Source organism: Prunus mume, linkage group LG5 (assembly GCF_029339155.1).
Source record: "Prunus mume cultivar Tortuosa linkage group LG5, ASM2933915v1, whole genome shotgun sequence".
Classification (NCBI taxonomy): domain Eukaryota; kingdom Viridiplantae; phylum Streptophyta; class Magnoliopsida; order Rosales; family Rosaceae; genus Prunus; species Prunus mume.
The window spans coordinates 14,580,647-14,603,926 of NC_142702.1; the positions used below are offsets into that span (position 1 = coordinate 14,580,647).

The 23,280-nt window shown below is 37.1% G+C and overlaps 3 protein-coding genes and 1 long non-coding RNA gene across 5 annotated transcripts; 2 read left to right on the top strand and 2 right to left on the bottom strand.

Annotated features, from left to right (window-relative positions):
* Positions 1–3,649: 3,649 nt before the first annotated feature.
* Positions 3,650–5,506, bottom strand: LOC103331316 (putative pectinesterase/pectinesterase inhibitor 51). Its single transcript, XM_089052955.1, has 2 exons — positions 4,531–5,506; positions 3,650–4,436 (listed from the first exon to the last, which is right to left on the bottom strand). The coding sequence occupies exons 1-2, from the start codon at positions 5,468–5,470 to the stop codon at positions 3,757–3,759; spliced, it is 1,620 nt and encodes a 539-aa protein (XP_088909081.1). The 5' UTR covers positions 5,471–5,506; the 3' UTR covers positions 3,650–3,756.
* Positions 5,507–9,388: 3,882 nt separating this feature from the next.
* On the bottom strand, positions 9,389–10,945 carry LOC103331315 (B3 domain-containing protein Os04g0386900-like). The gene is made up of 3 exons (XM_016794532.2): positions 10,777–10,945; positions 10,198–10,369; positions 9,389–9,862 (listed from the first exon to the last, which is right to left on the bottom strand). Exons 2-3 carry the CDS (start codon positions 10,336–10,338, stop codon positions 9,560–9,562), a joined length of 444 nt encoding a protein of 147 aa, XP_016650018.2. The 5' UTR covers positions 10,339–10,369; positions 10,777–10,945; the 3' UTR covers positions 9,389–9,559.
* A 325-nt stretch (positions 10,946–11,270) lies between these two features.
* On the top strand, positions 11,271–15,852 carry LOC148917049 (uncharacterized). The gene is made up of 3 exons (XR_016127318.1): positions 11,271–13,356; positions 14,815–14,872; positions 15,267–15,852. It is a non-coding gene; the product is annotated as an uncharacterized LOC148917049 (long non-coding RNA).
* A 3,548-nt stretch (positions 15,853–19,400) lies between these two features.
* On the top strand, positions 19,401–23,251 carry LOC103331329 (G-type lectin S-receptor-like serine/threonine-protein kinase At4g27290). 2 transcript variants are annotated; one of them, XM_089053193.1, is made up of 7 exons: positions 19,401–20,806; positions 21,165–21,296; positions 21,538–21,692; positions 21,770–21,980; positions 22,098–22,335; positions 22,417–22,567; positions 22,746–23,251. In XM_089053193.1, the coding sequence occupies exons 1-7, from the start codon at positions 19,528–19,530 to the stop codon at positions 23,040–23,042; spliced, it is 2,463 nt and encodes an 820-aa protein (XP_088909319.1). In that variant the 5' UTR covers positions 19,401–19,527; the 3' UTR covers positions 23,043–23,251. The 2 variants fall into 2 exon arrangements, with proteins under 2 accessions (XP_088909319.1, XP_088909320.1); XM_089053194.1 differs by having other exon boundaries at positions 19,403–20,806; positions 21,553–21,692.
* Positions 23,252–23,280: the final 29 nt, after the last annotated feature.

Genomic DNA, 23,280 nt, shown 5'->3' on the forward strand with positions numbered 1-23,280 from the left:
TGAGAACGGAAAAGCTCTCGCACCCCGGGTATAACTCTTGGTTGGCATTTTTTAACAATTTTTCATATTGTTCAAACTCCGCACTGTCTATTGGTGTAGGCACATCATCTTGCTTTTCTTGATTCATGTTGGTCGATGCAAATGGAAAAACATCCTGTATAATATCCATGACTTGATCATTAGCATCCACAATAGGTTGAACATTGTCCACTATTGTGGCATTTGAAGACGAAGCATGCTCTAATTGTTCCCCGTGAAGGTTCCAAATGCTATATGTCTCAATCATTCCATTCCTTACTAAATGAAATCCAACATTTTCAATTGTCTCCCATAACGTGTTGTTGCACCTCCTAGAAGGACAACGGATTCTAGTTGCACCCGGGTTGTGTCTACGTGCAAACTCAATAAAATCCTCGATTCCATCCAAGTATTCGTCTGCGCATCTATTCGGGTTCTCAGTATCCACCTTCTATCCATAATTCCTGAAACTAGAATCACAACACAACAATCACAACAACTTCATACGAAGTTATAATGTCACCTTATGCCTCCGGTAAGGGTCCTATCCCATTCGAATGTGATACTCCTGCCACGTAACCTACGACTACATGAGATTAGATTTCGACGTGGATGAATTTCACAAGATCTCGCCATTCTTGAGGTGGCCATAGGTATAAATACCTACGTACCACCCGAAGAACGTACCGAGATGACATCGAAATATCCACTATCGAAACCTAATCATGTAGCCATAGATTACGTGACAACACTATGCATTACCAAACTGTCCAAATAATGGGACAATTCAAGAATTAATTAGACCGCAGTCATGCATTACGCATCCATGCACGAAATTCAACTAATCTCAAACGGGAAACTAAGTGTTACTAAACATAAAAATAAAAGCACGAAGTTAATTTCAATTAACTTCGTACATCACAACAGATTGTGCTACGTTACACACAATTTAACAACATAATATAAATATAACTTCACAAGAAAATTTTAAACATAACAAATTGGCATTATTAATATATAAAACGAATAAAATACCTTCTCAATCGTTCTCCACCAATCGCTAATTACAAATGTCCCTAACGAAAACAAAATAAAAAACCTTAGTACGAACTTAAATTAATACTTTTAAACTAATGACGAAAAATACTTACCCAATCAATGTTTTCAAGTCCCAATAACGGCAGAGAGGTTGAGAGAGAGGCAGAGGCAGAATGCTTTGTTTTTGCATTCTGCCTCTGCAATGGCAGAATTCAAATATGAAGAAGAAGGACTTTGCGCGACGAATACACAAGTTCATCGCGCAAACTTCTGTCGCAAAAAACCAAACCGTCCGTCGCGCAAACCCTTTTTTTCGTCGCGCTATCACCTGCCGACATCTAACTTTTGCGCGACGCTGGTATTTTCCGTCGCGCAACCTTTCGTCGCGCAATATAGTCGCGCAAAAACAAAATTCCGTCGCGCAAAACAATATATTCGTCGCGCAAACTTGGAACTTTACGCGACGAAAAGTACGTACGTCGCGCAAACAAAAATATCCCAACCAGGTAAATTTGGCGCCAAAATAAAATATCCTCGTTCTCTTACGCGACGAACAATCTTCCCGTCGCTAAGCTGTCTTGTGCGACGAAGAATTTCGTCGCACAAGTTTTTACCGCCAAATAAGGGGACCCACTAGGTTCTGTCCTTTTTTTGGGACGAATTAATGTACCGTCGCGCAAGATTGTCTTAAGCGACGATATGTCTTGTCGCGCAAATGATTCGCGCCAAAAAAATTCCACCCCGCTTTTTGTAACATCGCTTTGCGCGACGACGATTTTTTTCGTCGCGCAAAGACATTTCCTGCGACGAAAAATTTAATCGCGCAAATTTTCAGTGGATTGCGCGACGAATATTTTGTTTCGTCGCTCAAAGATGTTTTGCGCGATGAATTATTCTTCGTCGCGCAATCTTTCGTCGCGCAAATGGTGAAACGTAGTAGTGATATGTTGGATATCATATAGTTAGAGACTCCCTATAATTCAACTGGTTTTTGGGTTTTTATTTTTGTTTTCGCTTAGGTGATTGCCAGTGCCGGCCCTGAGGGTTTGCAAGGAGGGCGATGGCCATGGGCCTCGCATTTATAGGGCCCCAAATTATATATTTTATTTATGTACCAAGCTGAAGAATATGATTTTAGAGGAGAATAATTTCAATAGTTTTGGATTTAGAGGCCCCAAATCTGATTACAAGTGTTTTTGAATAGTCCAAATGAAAATTATGTAATATGTGAACATCAATTGAAAGTATTTAAGTATTTAATTGCTAAAAGTAGCAATCAAAGAAAGAAAGCCAATAGGGACTAGAAATTCTTTTATTTATCCAAAAATTCTTGTCAGTAGATTATTTAGCAAGGAAATATGAAAGAGTGCAAATTATTTGTATCCTTATTCTTGTTTATTTTCAGATTGGGAAAGCGATTATATGGGCAATATTGGAGCCGTGTCTATTTATCCAAATTGTATTTAATTGAATTTTTTTTTTCCATGTTAGTTTATTATATTCAGGAGAATGAAAAAGAAATGAGCCTCATTTTCATTTCTAGCCTAGGGCCACCCAAAAGTCATGGCTGACCCTGAATTGAGTGAGAATTCATAATATTAGCCTCCTCATTATGCTAGTACATGACTGAATTTCTTATGCTAGGCGAACGTGTCGACTAAAGTCCAAGCATATTAATTTAAGTTTAATTACTTACAAGAATTCCTCAAACAAGTTTTCAAAGCCAAAGACCTAATTTTATAATCTGAATTGAGTATAGACCAAATCATTTTGTGTGGAAAAATCATTTTGAGTATAAACATTGATCACAACAGAACCTCAACTGTAAAATCACAAGGCTAGTTAAGACAAGCAAATATGAAAACCAACAAGAATTAAGTCCCTAAAGTACCTCAACACTCAACTGTAAAATCAATGTCCCTAAACCAACAAAACAAACTTTTTCCTTCAATCAGCCAAATCAATGTCGGCTAAAGGTATTGCAATAATGTTGAAGTTTTTTTATATTCATATACAGGATGCAAGAGCAGCCATGACTTGGTGATTGATGGCATGACTTTTCACCTTCTTAGTGAACCAGTTGGCAGTTCTCAACCAATTATCCTAATGAAAAAAAAGGTCTTTTCCAAGCAAATAAAAACTTGGTGATTGATGTTCTCAGCAATCTTTACCATTGACCCCTTTGAAAAAAATCCAGCAATCAAATGTGTCAAACCTACATTTTTTAATCCCTAAAAACAGTACTTGAAAAAACTAGCATTAAAAATTGAAAAATTATGTTGACTAATTAATATTTGTTGTTATTAATAAAGGATTTGAAAATCCCCACAAATTTTTCATGTTGAAATCCACTCATTTCCCTTAATAAAATTATGCATAGAAAACTAGCATTAAAACTTAAATATTGAAAAATTTAATACTTTAATCACAATGTGTGGTGTGGCTGGCAAACTGCTACCTCCAGCTAGTAGATTGCCTAGTGCCTAAGTGGTAGGGTTTCGAAACTAGTAGAGAGCACTTTGTCGCTAGGTGCAAGTCAAACTCTGCACAGGGTCGGGTGTAAGGACACCTCATGGTATTTACCAAAAACAAATTAGTACTTCAAATAAAAAAGTATTTTGACAATAAGATGAGTTTCCTTGTACATTCACTAATTAATATTGCTATTAAATAACGGATTTCAAAATCCCTACAAATTTTTCAAGTTGAAATCCACTCATTTCCCTGAATAAAATTCTGCACAGAATATGCATTAACATGCTCAGATGGGATCTTGCTACTAAAGGGCACTCTCTTGGAAAAATCAGAACCAGCTCCAGAATTACCAAACTCCCCATAGAAAAGGGTGCTCAAAGCAAAATCCTCACTCCAAGTCATCCACCCATCTGGGGAAAGAAGAGCTTCCATGGTACAGTTTATAAAAACTGTCCTTGAATACTCCTTCCATGGCCTCCCCAAGTAGCTCTTGTGCACTTTGGGGTTGTTTTGATATAGCTTCATGAACTCTTCGGTGCCATTGATCAAGCAGTTCTGAAATACGAAACCAGTTGATTGTGCAGGGTCTGTTCTGCCGTGAGCTGTGACGGTGCTACTTTCGCCGATCTCGGGGTTTAGTTGTCGAGGGCGGATGAGGATATTGCAGTCTTGGAAAACCGCAGCTGAGTTTCCGAAGATGAAATCAACGTTGCCTTGGATGTTGCATGACTTGTAGAACTGGCGGTTGCCGTGTGCGTAGAGAGTGTCCTGGTTGCCTAAGATTTCACAGTTCTCAATCACAGAGAGATCACTGTCTGATCTGAAGGCTACTGCTTGATGGACATCAGGGCCTGCTGTGTTCTGGATTGTGAGACCACTGGCCATGAACCCATCTCCAAGAACACCTGAAAAATAATAAGAAACAATCAGAACCTTTACTTTCAAAGCATAATAAAAACATGTAATAAATAAAAATAAAAAGTTATGCAAATAACCTACCGACAGTGGCAGAATTGTACGTGGAGATTCCGGGCATGCCCACATTCAACGACCCAGTAATTACCGTTTTGCCAATCCCGTCACCCAAAAACACCACGTTCCGCTTCTCTAAGGGCACCCTCACGATCTCGTCGTACACCCCAGCCTTTATGCGAATCACGAACTTCTTCTCGCCCGCGTTATCCGGTGCGGCGTTCACCGCCCTCTGCACCGTCCTGTAGCATTTCTCAGACTTTTCCTTGCACACCGTCACGTCCGACGTTAAATTCGACGGCACTCCTCCCCGAACCCCCTGCCCTGACCCTCTGCCCTCGACCCGCTCCCAGAACCCGTCGCGCTCAGTCTTGGGCGGGGCCCACAACTTGAGGTCGTTTCCGAAGTTGTCGTACGAGAACATCATGCTGAGGGTGTTGCTGGACTTTCCGACCAGCGAGTCGAGAAACGACATCGTCTCGTTGACCATCTGCGTGTCGTTGGCGTACTTGAGGCCCGACCAGCAGCCGTATTGGTAGAGCAGCGCGGCGCTCATTGAGGCACGTGCGTTTTTAATGCTTCCTCGTGACAGGTTGTCGGTGGCGAGAGAAATGCGGTACTGGGAGTTCCCGAGGTCGTCGAGGCAATTGTTAGCGGCGGTGGTGCGGTTTTGGTTGCCTGCGGACGAGTCTAGGATAGCCTTCACCAACTTCTGCGCCGTGTGGAGGCCATCGGTGGAGACCTGGATAGCGGATTGGATGGCTTGGATTGGGGTGGTGTTTGGGTCAGTGACGAGCCCGGCTAAGGAGGCCTGACAAGTGTCGGGAAATCGCGTGGCTTTGCAGACTTGCTGGATCAGAGGGATAGAGGCGGTGACGTGCATGCGGGGTTGAAGATTACGGGCGGCGGAGGTGAGAGAGAGGAAGAGAGTGAGGGAGAGGAAAGGGAGGAAAAGGAAGGAGGCCATGGGGATGAGCAAGAGGAACTTGGTTTTGGGAGAGTGTTTTTTTTTTTGCTTTGGAAGTTGGAGGGTTTGAGTGATTTGAGTTGCAAAGGTTGAGAGACTTTGGATTGATTTTATAGCCTATAATGCTACCACCTTGTCGATGCAGGAAAAGGAGGAGAGAAATTTTTCTATATATTTTTTTCTCGTTTTAGGAAATCTCTTGTTACTAGGATAAGAAAGTTGGCTGATGGCCTCTCTAACTAAGAGGAAAGGGAAAGTTTTTTTTCCTTTCTCATGCAGGTAGCTTGGTTGGGATGGGAAAACCCTCATGACATTGACAACCATTGGTCAAACATAAAGAATATAGAAGGCTGTGTGAATAATTCCGTTGACTCAATAAGGGAAAGGAGTAAACTAGTGCTAAATTACATCAGTACATACTACAAGGAAACCAAAACCTATTAGGTAAGAATAAAGTCAGACCAGAAACACAATCAATTATGGATTTAATACGTCAAAGGGAATATTTGATGTAAGAAGAGTTGACTTCCCTTACAAGGTTGAGGTCACCACGGAGTTAGCTAGCGGAGTGACGTGGCCATAAAGGACCGACAGAGTTTAGAGATCAGCAGAACGACGTCTCTTACAAGTGGAAGCTCCTATCGCTCCACTCCATACCTCCTTTGTCTTTATTGTAACCTCTGCAGCTCCGCCCTTCTGGCCTTGTTCACTTCTTCTAATTAGCTAGCCAGCTAGCTATCAGATTCAGCAGCAGATTAGTTGACATCAATTTTCCCGGGAAAGTGAGAGAGAAAGAGCGAGAAAGTTCGAGAGCGTTTTCATTTCCTCAATCTGTCGCTGAGAGAGGCATTGCTGTATGTCAGTGGAAAACTACTCCAGTGACAGTTACTACGGTGGATACGGCGAGCTCGATAACCCTTCGCAACTCAGGAAAAAGCGACGCCTTGTTGCCTTGTTGCCACACGTCAACAGGTCAATTGCAATGTTCCAAGCCCGCCTTTTATTTATTATTAAATTGTTTAGTTATATTAGCTTAACATGCGATGCACTACTAGCTAGTGATATAAGGCCAAATCATGGTTCAGACCAAAAAAAAAAAAAAAAAAAGGCCAAATCATGGATAATAGAAAGTATATAGTACAAATTAAAACTAAATAAAAAATAAGCCGGCCACAACTAAAGCTCCTACCACCAAATTCATTTACGTAAAGAAATATTATGTGAAATGAGTCGTTACTCCTTGTTAAATTTATCGTTGATACGTAGACGAAAACATATGTTTTTTCGAGTAAGTTTAGGGATTGTTCTTTCTAAATAATGAGCCAAATAATGTTCTTTTTATAGAGATTTTTTATTTAAACCCCACACTTCTCTTAGTTCACCTCATGTTCTAAGTTCATCCTAACTTTTAATTTAAATTTTCGCAATTTCTAAGAAAACCTCACTATCTTCCCAAACTACCCTTAAATACACCCCAAACTAAAGAAATAAGAACTAAAAGAGATTATTTAAACCCCATAATTTTCTTTGTTTCCAGCAAAAAAAAACACAAACAAATGAAACCCCAAATCCAAAATTTAATACTTCTAGAGAAAGAGAACAACTTTACCTATCTCCAAGAACTGTAACTGGAATTCTAACACTTGGGTATTGTTGAGTTGAGAGAGAGAGAGAGAGAGAGAGAAAGAGAGAGAGTTTGTAAACTTGAAGATGGAAGGAGGTTTCTAAAACTTAATATGAAGAGTGGTGGGGTGTGTGGGATGTGTGTATAGATGTACTAAGGTTAATTATTAAGTTGGATGACATTTTTTGTCTTTTTACACGATAATAAAACTTACAGCTTAATGATTTAAGTAGTGGGGTGAACAAAGAGAAGTGCGGGGTTTAAATAGAAAATCTTTTTTTATATACTAGAATATGGTCCAACCTTATCTTATCATTGGAAGATTAATTGAGGTATTATGTACGGCCCTATTTTTTTAAAATATAAATTTAAATTAATTGAATATCCTAAGTTGCAACTTGCATTGCAGGTATAAGTATGTGTGTGGAGAAGATTTGGCTAGTTGTCTCCAGATGATGTATCATTCTCTATATCCAGCTTAAGTAAGAAGGGTCAATAGACATAATCATACTCTTGAATTCAAATCTGCAGATATTGTTTTCCTAACATTGATACATATATTTACTGTACACTCAAGTCCTATTTAGTTCTTTTTAGTCTTGTAAAAGACTGCATAGATTGACCAATGGAGTAAACTCTTCCAAAACTTGTAAAATGATGACTCTAGATTGACCACTAGTGTTACGTTTTAAGGATAGTTTATGTATAGAGATGACTACATGTAGGGGACGTGTGAAGCTGCCATGGAGGTGTGAGTGCGCACTTAATCTCTAATGGATAGGGCTACCACCTTAATGGTGTGAAAGCTACCTATACAAAATAGGTGTACACAATAAATTAGGAGAATGCTACCTATTAGGGTAGAGTGAAAGCTAATGTTGAGGTAGGTAGATGTATATGCTTCATTTCTAACATAGATGGCTACCACCCTAATAGAGTGAAAGCTACCACATTAACGGCTTCCCATATTGTGAAGCTAGTAAACCAATTTAGTAACATGGAGAGGGCTACCCAATAGGGACTGTGTGAAAGTTATTATTAGAGTAGGTGCACACTTGACTTCCAATAGAGAGGGCTATCGCCCTTATAGTGTGAAAGTCGATATACAAACATCCTTTCATAAAAGAAAAAAAAAACTTTGTATTGGGACTTCAAGTGTAGAGGCTTGAATAAGACTAAATAGGACTTGAGTGTACTTGACATATTGGGAATGCTTCCCCTCTCATAATTTTCATTGAACGAAACAAGCCCTATACCATTAGTTACAGTTATAACTTATAACTTGTTGATTTCATGACTTATATTATTTATATGTTGTCATTGATCGCATCACATTTAAGTTTGGTTCATCGTTTAAATATGAAACTTGCAGTGAAGATGTATTGTTAAGATATTTGGATTGAAGAATTACTTTTTTGGGGAGGAAGAGATTCAATCGGGAATTTGGTTTGATTTTATTGCACTACCCATCTGATGATTTCCAAGTCTTAGAGTGGACAATGAGCAGAGAGGTAAATGTAAACCTATTAATTTGGTTTATTTCCTTGTAGAATATGCAAGTGAAATAGGTGCAGATCATCAGGCTCGCCAGGAAACTTATTAATTTGGACATGATAATGTATATTTTCTTTATTTGAATTTTTATTAATCAAGGTATGGTGAAATGATTGTCAGTTAAATTTGTCTTTTATATAGATTGGAGTTTGGACATGATTTTGCATTTCTGATTCTATTGGGATGCTTAAATAGAATTTATTTAGATATGAAGATACTGGAATTATTATCTCATGGATTTAGCCTGACTTAACATATTCAAACCTCAAGAGACAACTTTCCTCTGCTCATTTGCTCTTGTCAAGAATTGTTAAACTAACACATTTGTGAAGAAATTTGGGATTTGAGTTCTGCATATTGCATATTATTGTACTCTGCCATATCATCCTTCCTTATTGTGTTTTGCAAATGTATTGGACTTATCCTTATCCTTATCGCCTTCCCTTGCTTGTTTCTCCATCTCTGGCTCCCACATCAAACAAACGAGTAAGTAAAGTCTCTATCTTTTTCTGGTTTTTTACTTTAAATCCCACTCATCAGAAAACAGACAGTACAATTATTATCGTAGGTTATGAGACCTTCAGAAATCATTCCTCAAGTTATTTGATGCATTTTGAGCAGCATGACAGTTGAATGGTACGAAATTATTAAAGAGGATGTTTGTTAGAAAGTACGCTACTAAATTACATTCTTTAAAGTTATCTGAACAATAATAGATGCTTATGTTACTAAAGTATCTTGTCAAATGACACCATAGCTCCTAGATTGGAACACATGGGTTCAAAATCATACAATTATCACATCCTTAATAGGCTATGCTAGAGTTCCATCAAATTCAAATCATATTAGCTAACAAAAGTAATCTCATTCGGGAAATTAACAACATCCAGTAAAAGACAATATGGCATATACTATTCGAGAACAATTGGTGCATCTACATTATCACCATCGAGCTTGTCTAGAAATTCAGATGGGATGTCACCTCTGAGAATTTGGACTCTGAATACTAGCCTAGTACTGCTGCACTCCAATTGTTCAAACACACAAGCATCTCCAACCTTCAAATTGTTGTCAATGGCAAATACTTTCCAATTATCAAGTCTTTTATAACTAGATGATCCATGATATATCATCTCCCAGTTCTTTCCCCGAAATGTGAGAAACGTGGGGATTGTACAGGAAGGTAGTGTTGCACTAAATTTGCCTGGGACCACCTGCTCAAACAAATGATTGTTTCAACAAATTAGACTAATTAAAGCGAAGAAAATGATAATCCCAAATTAGAGAATTAGCAATGCACAACATTATTACCTACAATTGCAAAGAAAAAGAAAGTTTCAGTAGTAGCCATATTATTTTTCGCTTGAACAAGGCAACCCTTTATTTAAAACTAAAACGTATGTACAAATTGCCCATACATCATGCTCATCAAATAAATTGTTACTTCATTGCAATGGTCAATCATGTAGACTGGCACCAATAGTTAAGAAATTGACATAGGAGGAAGTCTCACCATCATTTAAATATGGAAAATTATGGGATAATTTACCAGTTGGTATATGGGTTTGACAGTTGTTTTCGTCAAAACCACATCAAAAAAGGGTTTCTCAGAAAGTGGCCAAAATTCATCCCCTTCCAGTTCAATCACGGGATTTGATGGGGGTAGATCTCCCATTTGAGGTTCTCCCATTTCATCAACTAGAAATTAACAATGAAATTATCTGCAAAAGTAATCATAATACTGATGAAAACATACTCAACAGTACAAACAAAACACCAAAAACATCTTATGATGAAAAAGAGATCATGAATTTTAAAGGTTATGGAAAGTTGCAAAGAATTTCAGAGAACTTCAGAATTATATGCACTTGTAGGCAAAAACTTATTAGAAATAAATAATCCGAAAGGGTGAAACACAATGAAACAAGTGCATGAGACATATAGAAACTGAAGAGACTAAACATAACGTTTGTCAATAGACAAAAGCAGTAAACCCATCTGTTGGGTAGGCCTTAAGACATGAAAAATTTAGGCATTTTCTTATATAATCGGCAGCTCTTAGGCTTACTACATTCACAACAATGCCTAAAGCCAAGAAATTTGAAACCCATTTTGAAAAAGAAACTACCTTTTAAGATCTGGTGGAAGTGGCTTGGTGTGGTGAAGAAGAGAGCATGAAGATCTGGTGGAAGTAGCCGATTGACAGAGCCAACGGCGAGAGAAAGAAGAAGAGAGCCAATCAGCCAAAAAAGGCTCAGCTCGGTTTAAGAACTGTGCTAATTTGTTTTTGGTAAGACTGTACGTTCATATATTCCTATTTTATATATGAATTTCTTAAAATTTGAAATTTGAAACTAATTTTCCCTCCAATTCTTTCTGGCACTTTTGCTGTCAATGAAGAAGTCTTCGTTTCTTTCTTCATTGACCTGTGTTGTTAATTGGTATATTTTGTAACGGCTGGTCTGACAAACTAATCCCATGTGGATTATGATATTATAGTTCCATAAAACATTTGTTGATAAGAAGCTGTCATTTGACTTTTGACTTAGCACAGACAAGCGGGTAAGTAAAGTCTCTGTCTTTTTCAGGTTTTTTGCTTTAAATTTCCGATTTTTGCAGTCCTTTCAGCCCTAGTGCTCATCACCCATGTCAACCACAGACAGCATGTTCGATTCTGATATCTGGGTTTTTGTATAAATTGCGTTTGGGTTTGGTGCTTTGGTGGGTTTTTCTGATTTCAATTCAATCGGGTTTACAAGGAATGTCCTAGATTGTTTAACCCTCGATAGAATTTTTAAGTCCTTTGCCGGAATTAGTTCATAAAAGAACTTTTCATGATTCATGCACTTTCAAGCTAACTGCAAATTGTATTAATTGGTTTTGGAGATGACTGGGTTGAAACCACTGCAAAACAATATGAGAATTTGTTGATAAATTTTTTATTCAATTTTGGTGATGATTGTTTTGAACCCAAAAGTTTACGGCCTTTTAACTTCCTTAGGTGTTTTGGGATTTGAAGGGACAGTAAGTTCTCTCTACCATTCTGCATTGGGGGTTGTCTTTCAAACTCTATCTGCAACCTGAAATACTCAAATGTACTTAAAACAAGAAAACAAAAACATAAAAGGTGTTTGTTACAGTATTTATAGAGATCTAGTTTGGAAATGGAGTCACTAGTGCTCTTGTTTAGTGTGTATTGCAAATATACGTTCGTGATTTATTTTGTTTTCTTATTGTGTTTTGCAAATATATTTGAAATGATGACCTTATTACAGAGCTCTGGAAGATTCTGTACCTGATGAAGCTATTCAACTTTACACTGATGCTTGTGCTCTTCTTGAAGATGATGACAAGGATCAAATGGCCTTTGATCTATAATGAGCTGCCACTAGCTGTCTTCTGGCAGCATTAATAATCAGGCAATTAACTGTTATTCCTTATGGCTTAATTGAGGCTAAGGTATTGGAAAGCTGTGGTTTGAGGTTTAAAATCTATTAGAAAAGAGTAGGACGACTCTCTCACTTGGAATCTGGGGCTAAATATGAGTCTTTGCTTGTGCCATTGTTTTCAACTTTAAGTTCTTACTGGATCTAGAAAATGTTCTTACTGCTGCTTTTCTGTTGAGATGGGGCTTAGCAGCTGATAACTGCAATGCTACTAATACCAATGCTGATAAGGTGTGGAAGTATTTCTTTTGGCACTAATCTTTACCAATATTTTGGATGTATTTAGAAATTAGATATATCGTACGTCCTGGACTAGTGTAGAGGTATTGGTATTTGATATGAAGACAATATTGAAATGGTTTCCTACGCTTTACATACATGAGGTACTAAGTAATATGTATTTTCTATCCTTTCCCCTTTCATTTCCTTGTGGCTTCATTAGATAAAGGGACCAAGTTTTGGTTTCGTCTGTAGTAATTAGCATTTCTCTTCTCATGAAAGCTTATTATGAGTCGTCTTGTATTCTTGTATCCTTGTAGCCTTTTTACATATTCCCTGAGTCTTGACTATTCCACTGTGAAAAGTAATTCTGTCACACTATTTACTGTTTATCCATATGTTTTTGTCTCCTTGAATTCCTTCCTACTAGTTACAAGAACCCATGAATGTAATGACTGTTAGATCTTGAAGCAAACCTTCACAGTTGGGTGGCAGAGTGTCGATTTGCATCCTTTGATTATAAAAGTGTCTGAAGTAAACTTCTTAGTTGTGTCCTTGAATTGGCCTAACATTGTCTTTGTGAAAATACAAATAACTCTTGTGTACAATCATTGTATTTGCTTTCTTATTTTGAAAGCTTTTTTTTTTTTCTTGATTTCAAGGTGGCTATCTTCATGACATCAATGGGAAGAAGTATCTTGATTTTTTGTTTCCGGAAGAAGTATCTTGATGACCCAATGGAAAGAAATATCTTTATGACCCAAGTTCTCTTATGTACTTTCATTTTACATTTTGTATTATGAAAGTTTTTGGCTATACCCAGCAGAAGAATCAAATGCTGGTACTCCCATGTTGAGCTTTGGGAGTAAAGTTACTTCAATGAAGGATTCTGATGCAGCTTCTCCTGCGGTTAACTATGTCTCTTAGAGTGATGACAAAGTTGCACAGCCACAGTTTCCTTTTGCTTTGTCAGTGGCAGTTGGTGAATCTGTTGACGTAAAATCTGGTGCCTTTTCACACCTCAAGCCTAAAAGCTCAAGCAGGTCCATATGATAATTTGCTAATTTTCTTTTTAATATTCTCCTATTGTTGATAAGCATTGTTGAAGGCCCTTGAATGTTGCATTTATCTTTTTCCTTATGTTTTCTTTATAAAAAGAGATAGAAGGAGATTTAAGTGTATTAAAACAAACCTAGGCTTCTGAAGGATTTTCCTTCAAAGGAATGGGCAAATGGATTGGAACTCTGTGAATATCTTTCAGTTGGTAGAGGATATGCATGTCCAAAGACCATGAAGGTAGTTATGACCTAATACCACGAAGGCAGGTTGCCTGTAAATGTCAGTTTAAAGTGTTCACTTGAGTGTGGCAATGAAAAATTAAGCTATCGTCTGTTGGAACCTTTGTATAGTTCAGCGTGGGTTCTCTTATGCACAACCTTTGTATAGAATCCAGATCTTGTTTTCTTATGCACAACCTTTGTATGATTTCATTTTATTTGACTGCCTACATTTGTTTGTTTGTGAAATTTCAGTTGAGGCTTCCTCAATGCTTATCTATGGGGTAGAACAATGAATCGTATATTAGGCTTAGATTCTTTGGATCCTTGTTAATAAGTTTGACACCTTCTTTTGAATTGTTATATATCTGAAAATATCATGTCAAATTGAAAAGTGTCAAAATAGTTCCATACGGAGTTTTACTAAAAATCATACTTTAAGAGTCACATGCTAATTTTAGCTGTAGATTTGTAACACCGAAGTAGGAACCTCTATAGCACTTCCTTATTAGATTTGAAAGTCACCTTTTCGAGTTGTGTTGAACACTGCAGAGTGTACTGTTATATGTTGTTGCTCATTGACTCGTTGATTTTCTTAGTGTCATCCTGTGCCCAAGTCTAGATCAGATGGTTTCAAAGCAAGTTCAAATGTCTTTTCCTTGCTGCTTCTAAGTTTTGGGGAGACATTTGAAGATGCATATCAAGTGATCTTGATTTTGGATGATCGAGAGCAATTTGCCACTCGGGGGGTCAGTAACTTATTTCTTCTGCCATATTTCTTTTCATGTCAAAGCCAGTGAAAGATACTCCTTGTTCTTTCTTGACATCGAAAGAGTTTTGTGGTTAAGTAATAATTATTTCAGAACGAAAGACAGAGCAATACTAAATTTAAATATTTACAAATAAAAAGAGAAGAATCAAAGACTGGGAGACGATGAAAGCTGAACAGAATTAAAACAACCCCAATCTTCTTCTCCGATCAGCCCCAAGCCCTCTTGCTCGAAGGGAGGGAGATCAATGAGAGAGAAGAGAGAGGGGCGGTTTTGAGTGAGAGCACCTTCCTCTGTGTCGTGTTGTAACTGGTCTCCCTTTTATGTACTCTTCATGTTGGATTCTTGCTATTGTATTATCCTCAATAGTCAATACTAATGTTTGTCCTATTCTTTGTCCATTGTTTGCTATTGTTTATAGAACTGTGATTAATTTCGTGTCTATTGTGTTTAGATCACGACCTGGGAGAATAATTGAGAATGTTCATACTCAATTCAAAATCAAAATAGAGGTCAGTCCTCGAAGTCTGTTATATGCTAGTTCTTCTAATACTTTCATTGAACATTAACTAGATTTTGAACTGTCTGAGTATCATTTTTATATGTTTTACTTTGTATCGGTTTCACAAAACATGGCGACTTTTGGTTCTGCTTTTGGTTACTTTTTGTGTGTTTGTATTGTGTTGACATATTTTGCTACTTCATGATTGAGTCAGCTGAAAATTTTAAATACAATGAGGGAACTTTTCATGTTTCCCTCTTCAGTTATGAGTAGTTTTTTATGAAATGGCGCAGTGAATTCTGTGAAGCTAAGCTAATGGCCTTTTTTCTGAAAAGTATATACCTGTGGAATTGTCAGTAATATTATTGTAAATGTGTATTCGACTGTGGCTTTTGTTCATGCAGTTCACGACCTCTCCGAAGGGGTTGACCTGAGTAATAGCAGATGAGGCGAAACGGCGTAACAACCTCCGACCAATGCCGTCTTCTCTTCAAGTCGTAGTTAACAGCCCATAGTTAACAGTACTAGAGTCAATGGCCAACGTCGTCATCTCTATATTTTTATGCATTTATTTATTTTTATTTTTTTGGGTTACCTTTTTGGTTTGTTCCCACATCAACGTCGTGTTACAAAAATAGGTTACCGTGAATTTAGAGTATGCAGTTTTGAGAACCTAAGACATTGCAACTGGGACTTATTTTGGCCTTCTGTGGAGCAAAAAACCCACCATGGGATTTTGGTTTCCCCTATATGAAGAACTCAACTGAGTCGATCTATTCATCCTTGGATAAGTAGGGCTTCAGCTAGTCAGTTTCACTTTCACCTCCCTGGGACATCTTAGTAAGGCCGCATGTCTCCTCAGTGGCCCTATTCTTTCTGGGCTTTGCAAAATCTCTCCACTTGCTTTGAGTCCTATAATTGAACTCCACATTTTCCATTGACGTTTGCATTTCTCTCTTGCTATTTATGATGACAAAGTCATACTTCTAATCTGTTCTACTTGTTTTTACCTTTTTGTAAATAATTCCATTGCTAAAACCCGAACTCAAATTGGCTAATTTTCATTTATAATTTTGAGAACTTGCAAGTATCTGGCTCTGGAACCTTCCATTCTTGTTAAAAATATTTTGGCTTGTTGTAGTGTTCCTCGTGTGTTTCTACTTCAAATATCAAATTGTTGTGAGAATTAATCCACATGGCATCATAAAATGATTTTTGAGATTCGCGAGAATAGTGAATCTCTGTCTTTTATATAGAGTGGAGTTTGGATATGATTTTGCATTTCTTGGGATGCAAGTAAGCGTATACTTGTTAGACTTGGTTTTCTTATTTTACACGGCACCTTGGTTTGGAAAGTTGGTCTCCGTTGAATAAAGTCATGGACTTCGGGCAATTAGGACATGCAATACAAGGCCATTTCACAGGAGGAAAAAGACTCGACCAAGTTGACAGCTGATAATTGACTACGTGTGTGTGTCATCTCCAGTGGTAGATTGCCAAACAAATTTATTGTAGAATTCTCATATAAACCCACATGACAATTACCCAGAAGCCATGAAGCTTCACTTTTGGTTAACATATTTGACTTTTACAACCTCAAAAAGAGCCCAAAATAGCCATCATGCATGCATGTCAAATCTTAAATGGAAATCAAGGATTAGCACAACTCAGCCTCTACTTAAATTCAACTGTGGTAGAAATGGGGTATGCAATGGTAAATATAGTGGTGCACCTTCAATTCATCTTGCGTATGTTACATAACAATACAAATGAGTGACAAGATGCAAAAGCCATTAGAACAATAATAATAAATAAGATCACCTGGGCCGGTTCTTCAATATTTACTTTGATTCAGGCGATTAATGCGCCCCACTTGTTCGATCAAATTCCCGAACCAGACCTGCGTGCCGTACCTATGTTAATATCGTCCCAAACACGACATGAGTTTTCTGTTGACGTGAGTCTCCTAATTAATCAAGGAGATTTACTTCCTTGATTAATTAAGGGATTTACTTTTCTATTTTTATATAGTTGACAAATCACTGTGTAATTAGGAGATACTTTTCTAATTCTTTATTGTATCTAATTTCTTGTAAAGCACCCTGTAAACTCTTAAATATACCTCCTTATGGAGAAAAATAAAATTAACCTAATACATTCAAAACATATTTATATTTTAGCATTTTCCTCAGAGAATCCAAAAAGCTTTACACTTCATTGAGAGTTGGGAAAATTGTTACTCATAATCTTCTACTTCCATTGGTTGTTAAAGCGTGTGTGGCGCCAAATATGGCATTTCTTTAGATGAAGGTCCCTCGGGTCTCCTCTCTCCTATGCGCTGATGTATTAACTGCTTTCCTTCCCGCTGAAATTCAATCTTATTCTCAAAGGAATGAAAAGAAAAGAAACACTATGTTTTCATCTTTTACTGTTATCAGTGTTCATTCTAAGATTTGTGCATCAGGAAATAACTAATGAAAAAAAAAAAACACCAATTGGGCTGCGATGTGAATTTCAACAAACGTAAAATTACCTAAATGGATGAAGTCTCACACTTATTCACAATTCACACATTTTCTGGTTGTAAAATATCATTACTTACAGCATACCTTGGGGGAGTAGAACAGAGTAAAATAAAATGAATGGCAAAGCTCGAAACCAACTTCTAATTCAACACATTTTTCTTTCATAACATGAATAATGATAATGTCTCATGTCATTGTCTCCCATTCAATTAAGATTTTAAAAGAATTTAAAAGAGTTTAAAAGTTTGGGTGTATTCAATTTAGATTTTAAAAGAGTTTGTAAAAGTTTGGGTGTATTCAATTCAGATTTCAATTGATATTAAAAAAATACATCGAAATCTAGGTATATTTAATTATGACTTTTAAAAAGTCAAACAAAATTTAGGTGTATTCAAAAAGTAATTTATTTTGAAGGAATTAATAAGTTGCCCGATTTCGTTAGAAAATAAAGTGGTAAGTATAAACACAAAATGCTTTGACAAATCTTATGTGAACCCTAGAAACTTTGAACGTGCTCTACGCTTTCTAGTCCTTGAACATGTGTGCTTGTCCAGTGGAGGTAAAAAATCTCTTCTCTTTTTCTAGCTTTCCAGTGCTTGAATAATTGATGTTGCTATACATCATTATATATCCAAGCAATTGCTGTTGCTTGTATTTGATGCACATCATGTATGAATAGTTGACTAGTTATTGTTTTCATCATATATACAAGCAATGTGCATCAAATATGAATAGTTGACTAGTTATTGTTGTCATCATATATCCAAGCAATTGCTGTTGCTTGTATTTGATGCACATCATGTATGAATAGTTGACTAGTTATTGTTGTCATCATATATCCAAGCAATTGCTGTTTCTACTTTTCCTTCTTTTTCTTTTTTTTTGGTTGCTATTTTTTTTTCTGGGACAGTTTTTTGGTTGCTGTTTTTTTTTTGTTTCTGTACTTTTTCTGCATCATCCCTTGTTTTTTTTTTGTTCTGCGTTTCCCAAGCAATTGCTGTTTCTACTTTTCCCTTCTTCTATTTTTGGTTACTGTTTTTTTTAAATAGGTTTTTGGTTGCTGTTTTTTTTTTGTTTATGTACTTTTCTACATCATCCTTTTTTGTTGTTGTTGCTGTTCATCAAATGTCAATAGCCTTCTTCATCTACAATCATCCTTTTTTCTTGTTCTGCGTTTCCCTTCTTTATCAATGTACTATATATATCTAGTCCATGCCAAAACAAAACAAAAAGGGAAAAAATTATCTTCATATATATATTTTTTTCTTATGAACTAATTAAAAATTGCATGTATTATCTAGTAACATTATTAATGGAGATGGAAGAAGTAGATGAAGTACTATGGAATGAAGAAATCGGGGAAGAAAAAGAAGAAGAGGAAATGGACGATGAAGAATTAGAAAAACATGATTATGAAACCATTAAAATACTGTTGATGGCAACAGAAGCAATAGCTCAAGTGCTCAATGCTTTAATGGCTCTCATACATGATGGTCATATTGAACTTTCGTTAGCTCGATGCCCAATTTCTACAATTGGGTACAATTATATAAATAAGGTACTAAATAAGGATCCTCAACACTTTCGACAGCTATATAGGATGTATCCTGATGTGTTTATGAAGCTATGTGGTATTTTAAGATAAGTAATGACTACTTCATTCGTTATAGTAAATATTATTATTATTATACAAATTTATAAATAAACTCAATCCTAAACATGTATTTATAAAAAAACCAAGCACTGTAAGAAACCAAAGTCCAAGGCCAAAACTTTCGAAACCAAGGTGTTGTGTCAGCAGTGATTCATGATACAACCACTCTTCTCTGACCCGCAAGCCCAGTATCTCGAAGGCCCACTTGGTGATGGGACCAGTGTCCTCTGTTTTTCCTTAGCATTAAGAGAATAATACATCTACCTTGGAATTGTCGGCACCTGTCCCCAATCATCTAAGGTTTCCTCTGTTTTTCCTTAGCATTAAGAGAATATTTCCTCTGTTTTTCCTTAGCATTAAGAGAATAATACATCTAGCTTATATAAAGGGTGTCCACGGCCAAGAGTTTCGAAACCAGGGGTCTTTTACTTCTAGCTTTTGCTTCTTCCATCTTCTCTGCATAACTTTTATAGTCTCAGAATATCGATGCAAGCCTTGAGAAAACTTTTTGTCTGCTCCTTGTTAATCTCTTTCATAGGAATCTCAACTACAACCGCATTAGACACAATCACTCCAAGTCGATCGATGAGAGATGGTGAAACTCTAGTTTCAGCAGGTGGAAGCTTCGAACTGGGATTCTTTAGCCCTGGTGCGTCAAAGGGCCGATACTTGGGAATATGGTACTCTTTTGATACTGATACAGTTGTATGGGTAGCCAACAGAGAAACACCACTTGGCGATTCTTCAGGAGTTTTGAAGGTTACCGAGCAAGGAGTTCTAGTCCTTCTCAATAGCTCAAACAGCATGAAATGGACATCCAATTCATCTAGAACTGCAGGGAATCCAGTATCACAACTCATGGATTCAGGAAACCTTGTTGTGAAAGATGGAAATGAAACTAACCCTGATAGCTTCTTGTGGCAGAGTTTTGATTATCCTTGTGACACATTGTTACCAGAAATGAAGCTTGGTTGGGACTTAGTTACTGGTTTAGATAGGTACGCCTCGTCTTGGAAGAGCACAGACGATCCTGCTCCTGGAGAGTTTTCAGTAGGGATGGATCTCCGTGGTTTGCCACAAGTTGTTATTATGAAAGGAGCTAAGATAATGGCTAGAGGAGGGTCATGGAACGGCCTTTATTTTACAGCATATCCATATCCTCCAAAAACACAAGCAAACCCAACATTGGAGTTTGAATTTGTGTTGAACAAGGATGAGATCTATTATGAGTACAGGCTTCTAAACACGTCCATGTTCTTGAGATATATGTTGAATCCATCAGGCATTGTGCAGCAATTCAGATGGGTGTACCAAACACATAGTTGGGAACTTTCCTCTACATTCCAAGCAGACCAGTGTGAGAATTATGCCTTGTGTGGTGCATATTCTAGTTGCCGTATCAATGTCTCTCCCATATGTGCATGCTTGAAGGGATTTGTACCAAAATCTCCAAAAGATTGGAATTTAGGATATTGGTCTGATGGGTGTGTTAGAAAGATTCCATTGGCTTGCAGCTCTGGAGATGGCTTCCTAACATACACTGGGGTTAAATTGCCAGACACATCTTCCTCATGGTTTGACAAAAGCATGAGCCTCAAGGAATGCAATGGATTATGTTTGAACAACTGCTCATGTACGGCATATGCAAATTTAGATATCAGGGGAACTGGCTGCTTGCTGTGGTTTGGTAGCCTCCTTGACATAAAGGAATTAACTGCCGGTGGCGGTCAAGACCTCTACATACGGATTGAAGCTTCAGAACTTGGTAAGTCTTAGACTTTTATTTGATCTTATTTTTGTTTTTCAAGACGATAGTGGAAAACATTTTGACAATATATTTAAAGGTTAAGGAAAAACGAGTTTTTGTCTGCTTGTTGTGTTTTGCTTTTGGAAGGGGGTTTGATGGGGCAGCAGTAAGAAGCAGCATGAAAACCCGAATTACATGTTCTTCTACCTAATGGTAATAGCATGAAAACCACAAATGGTGGAGATTTCCTGGGTTGGCCTTGCTGCTTCATCTGCAGTTATGCAAAGTATAGCTAAAATAAGTTGGTTTTAGATTCACCATTACTTTAACCATGAGAAAATTGCATGAAGCTTCTGTTTTAATTATAATATTTCAGATAGAATTGAGAGAAAGAGCACTTTCAAGAAGAAAAAGCTACCCGGAATACTCATCGGCTCTGCAGTTTTTCTTGTGTGGTTTACAATTGCATTGATATTGTATATACGAAAGAGGAAACTCAGAAATCAAGGTAAATATCTCAACATGGAAAGTATCTCGACTGAAATATGCATTAGATTATTAGTATTTAATTTAGATAGTTTGATTTTCTTGTGTTCCAATGAAATATGCATTAGACTATTCTATAATTTCTCCAAGAGTTGGTTTAGGGTAAAGCATTGAACCAATTAAATGGTGACACATGGCATATGGTGATTTGACCAATTGATTAACCAATAGAATTCTTACACATCTGTTTATCCATGCTGAAGATCTACCAATTTCAGGAGTCAGAAAAGATTACCTTGGAGAAGACAGTGAAGACATGGAGTTACCATTATTTGATTTGCCCACCCTAGCTAAAGCCACTAATGACTTTTCAAGCAGCAACAAGCTGGGAGAAGGTGGTTTTGGACCTGTGTACAAGGTAACATAAATTTATGCATCGAAAGTGAGCTACTCTGTGATACAAGTTTTAAGGCTTTTCTAAATGATGATCCATAGGGTACATTGATAGGAGGGAAAGAAATTGCAGTGAAAAGGCTTTCGAAGAATTCCGGACAAGGAATTATAGAGTTTAAAAATGAAGTTATACTGATAGCAAGACTTCAGCACCGCAATCTTGTAAAGCTCTTGGGTTGTTGCGTTCAAGAAGAGGAAAAAATCTTGATATATGAATTCATGCCCAACAAAAGCTTGGACTTCTTTATTTTTGGTATGGTCCTCTCTGATGCCAACCATATGGCTTTTAAGTCATACTATCCTTCACCTTTAATCTTATTCTACAAGGATTCAATGTTGCATTGAGTTAACAGCCTGAAATTTTCTTCAGATCAAGAGGGACAAAAATTGCTCGACTGGCCTACGTGCTTCCACATTATTGGTGGAATTGCTAGAGGGCTTCTTTATCTTCACCAGGACTCTAGATTAAGGATTATCCATAGAGATTTGAAAGCTAGCAATATCCTGCTTGATAATGATATGATCCCTAAGATTTCAGACTTCGGCCTAGCTAAAACATTTGGAAGTGATCAAAGTCGGGGTAATACAAAAAGAGTGGTTGGAACGTAGTAAGTATATTTTCTATGGTTTACATTTTACATTGTGTTGTTTTTGTTGAAATTCTTACTTACTGAAACTTGATTGTTCAGTGGTTACATGTCTCCCGAATATGCAGTAGATGGAATTTTCTCAATGAAATCTGATGTCTTTAGCTTTGGAGTTATACTGCTAGAGATGTTGAGTAGGAAAAAGAATAGGGGATTTTCTCATCCAGATCACCACCTTAACCTTCTTGGACATGTGAGTATAAAGCATTAAGTACCATCATTTTACTTTGAATAAACTAGCGAATTAGACAGTGCAATGTTCTAAGCACTTTTTCCAATGACATGCCATATACCAGTATAGACAGAATGTAGCAATGCTCTAATTACATGTCATCCTACCAACATCTCATTTATTTTTCAATTTGTTCAAGGCATGGACATTATGGATTCAAGATAAACAACGGGAATTGATAGATACGACGTTATATGATTCGTGCAACATATCTGAAGTGTTAAGGTGTCTTCATGTGGGGCTGTTATGTGTACAAAGAGTACCAGAAGATAGACCAAACATGTCATATGTGGTTCTAATGTTGAGCAGTGATATTACTTTGCCTCCACCAAAGCAGCCTGGTTTTTACACTGAACGAAGTGTCCCTGAATCACCATCAAGGAAGCGCCCGTTTTCAGTGAATTATTGCAGCACTACAGTGATCGAGGCTCGGTAGATTTTTGTTCTGGGTGCTTTGTTGATGGTTCTGTCTATCATCACGGAATGTGTTTGGCAGATTGACTTGATGCTTGTTGTCTTAGGGGGTGTATTCAATTAAGATTTTAAAAGAGTTAAATGGAGTCATAAAGTTTGTAGATTTCAATGAAGTTCAATTGATTTCTATCAACTCCACATAGAGTTTGATTGAATTCCTAGATTGATTTTGATGTTGTTTGTTAGAGTTTTATCGTAGA

Coding starts and splice junctions, on each gene's coding strand:
- LOC103331316 (XM_089052955.1), bottom strand. CDS start 5,470: ATGGCCTCCTTCCTTTTCCTCCCTTTCCTCTCCCTCACTCTCTTCCTC. Junction 4,437..4,530: donor GTACAATTCTGCCACTGTCG/GTAGGTTATTTG, acceptor ATTATTTTTCAG/GTGTTCTTGGAGATGGGTTC.
- LOC103331315 (XM_016794532.2), bottom strand. CDS start 10,338: ATGGGAGAACCTCAAATGGGAGATCTACCCCCATCAAATCCCGTGATT. Junction 9,863..10,197: donor TCAAACCCATATACCAACTG/GTAAATTATCCC, acceptor TTGTTTGAGCAG/GTGGTCCCAGGCAAATTTAG.
- LOC103331329 (XM_089053193.1), top strand. CDS start 19,528: ATGCAAGCCTTGAGAAAACTTTTTGTCTGCTCCTTGTTAATCTCTTTC. Junction 21,693..21,769: donor GTTTTGGACCTGTGTACAAG/GTAACATAAATT, acceptor GATGATCCATAG/GGTACATTGATAGGAGGGAA. Junction 21,981..22,097: donor CTTGGACTTCTTTATTTTTG/GTATGGTCCTCT, acceptor AATTTTCTTCAG/ATCAAGAGGGACAAAAATTG.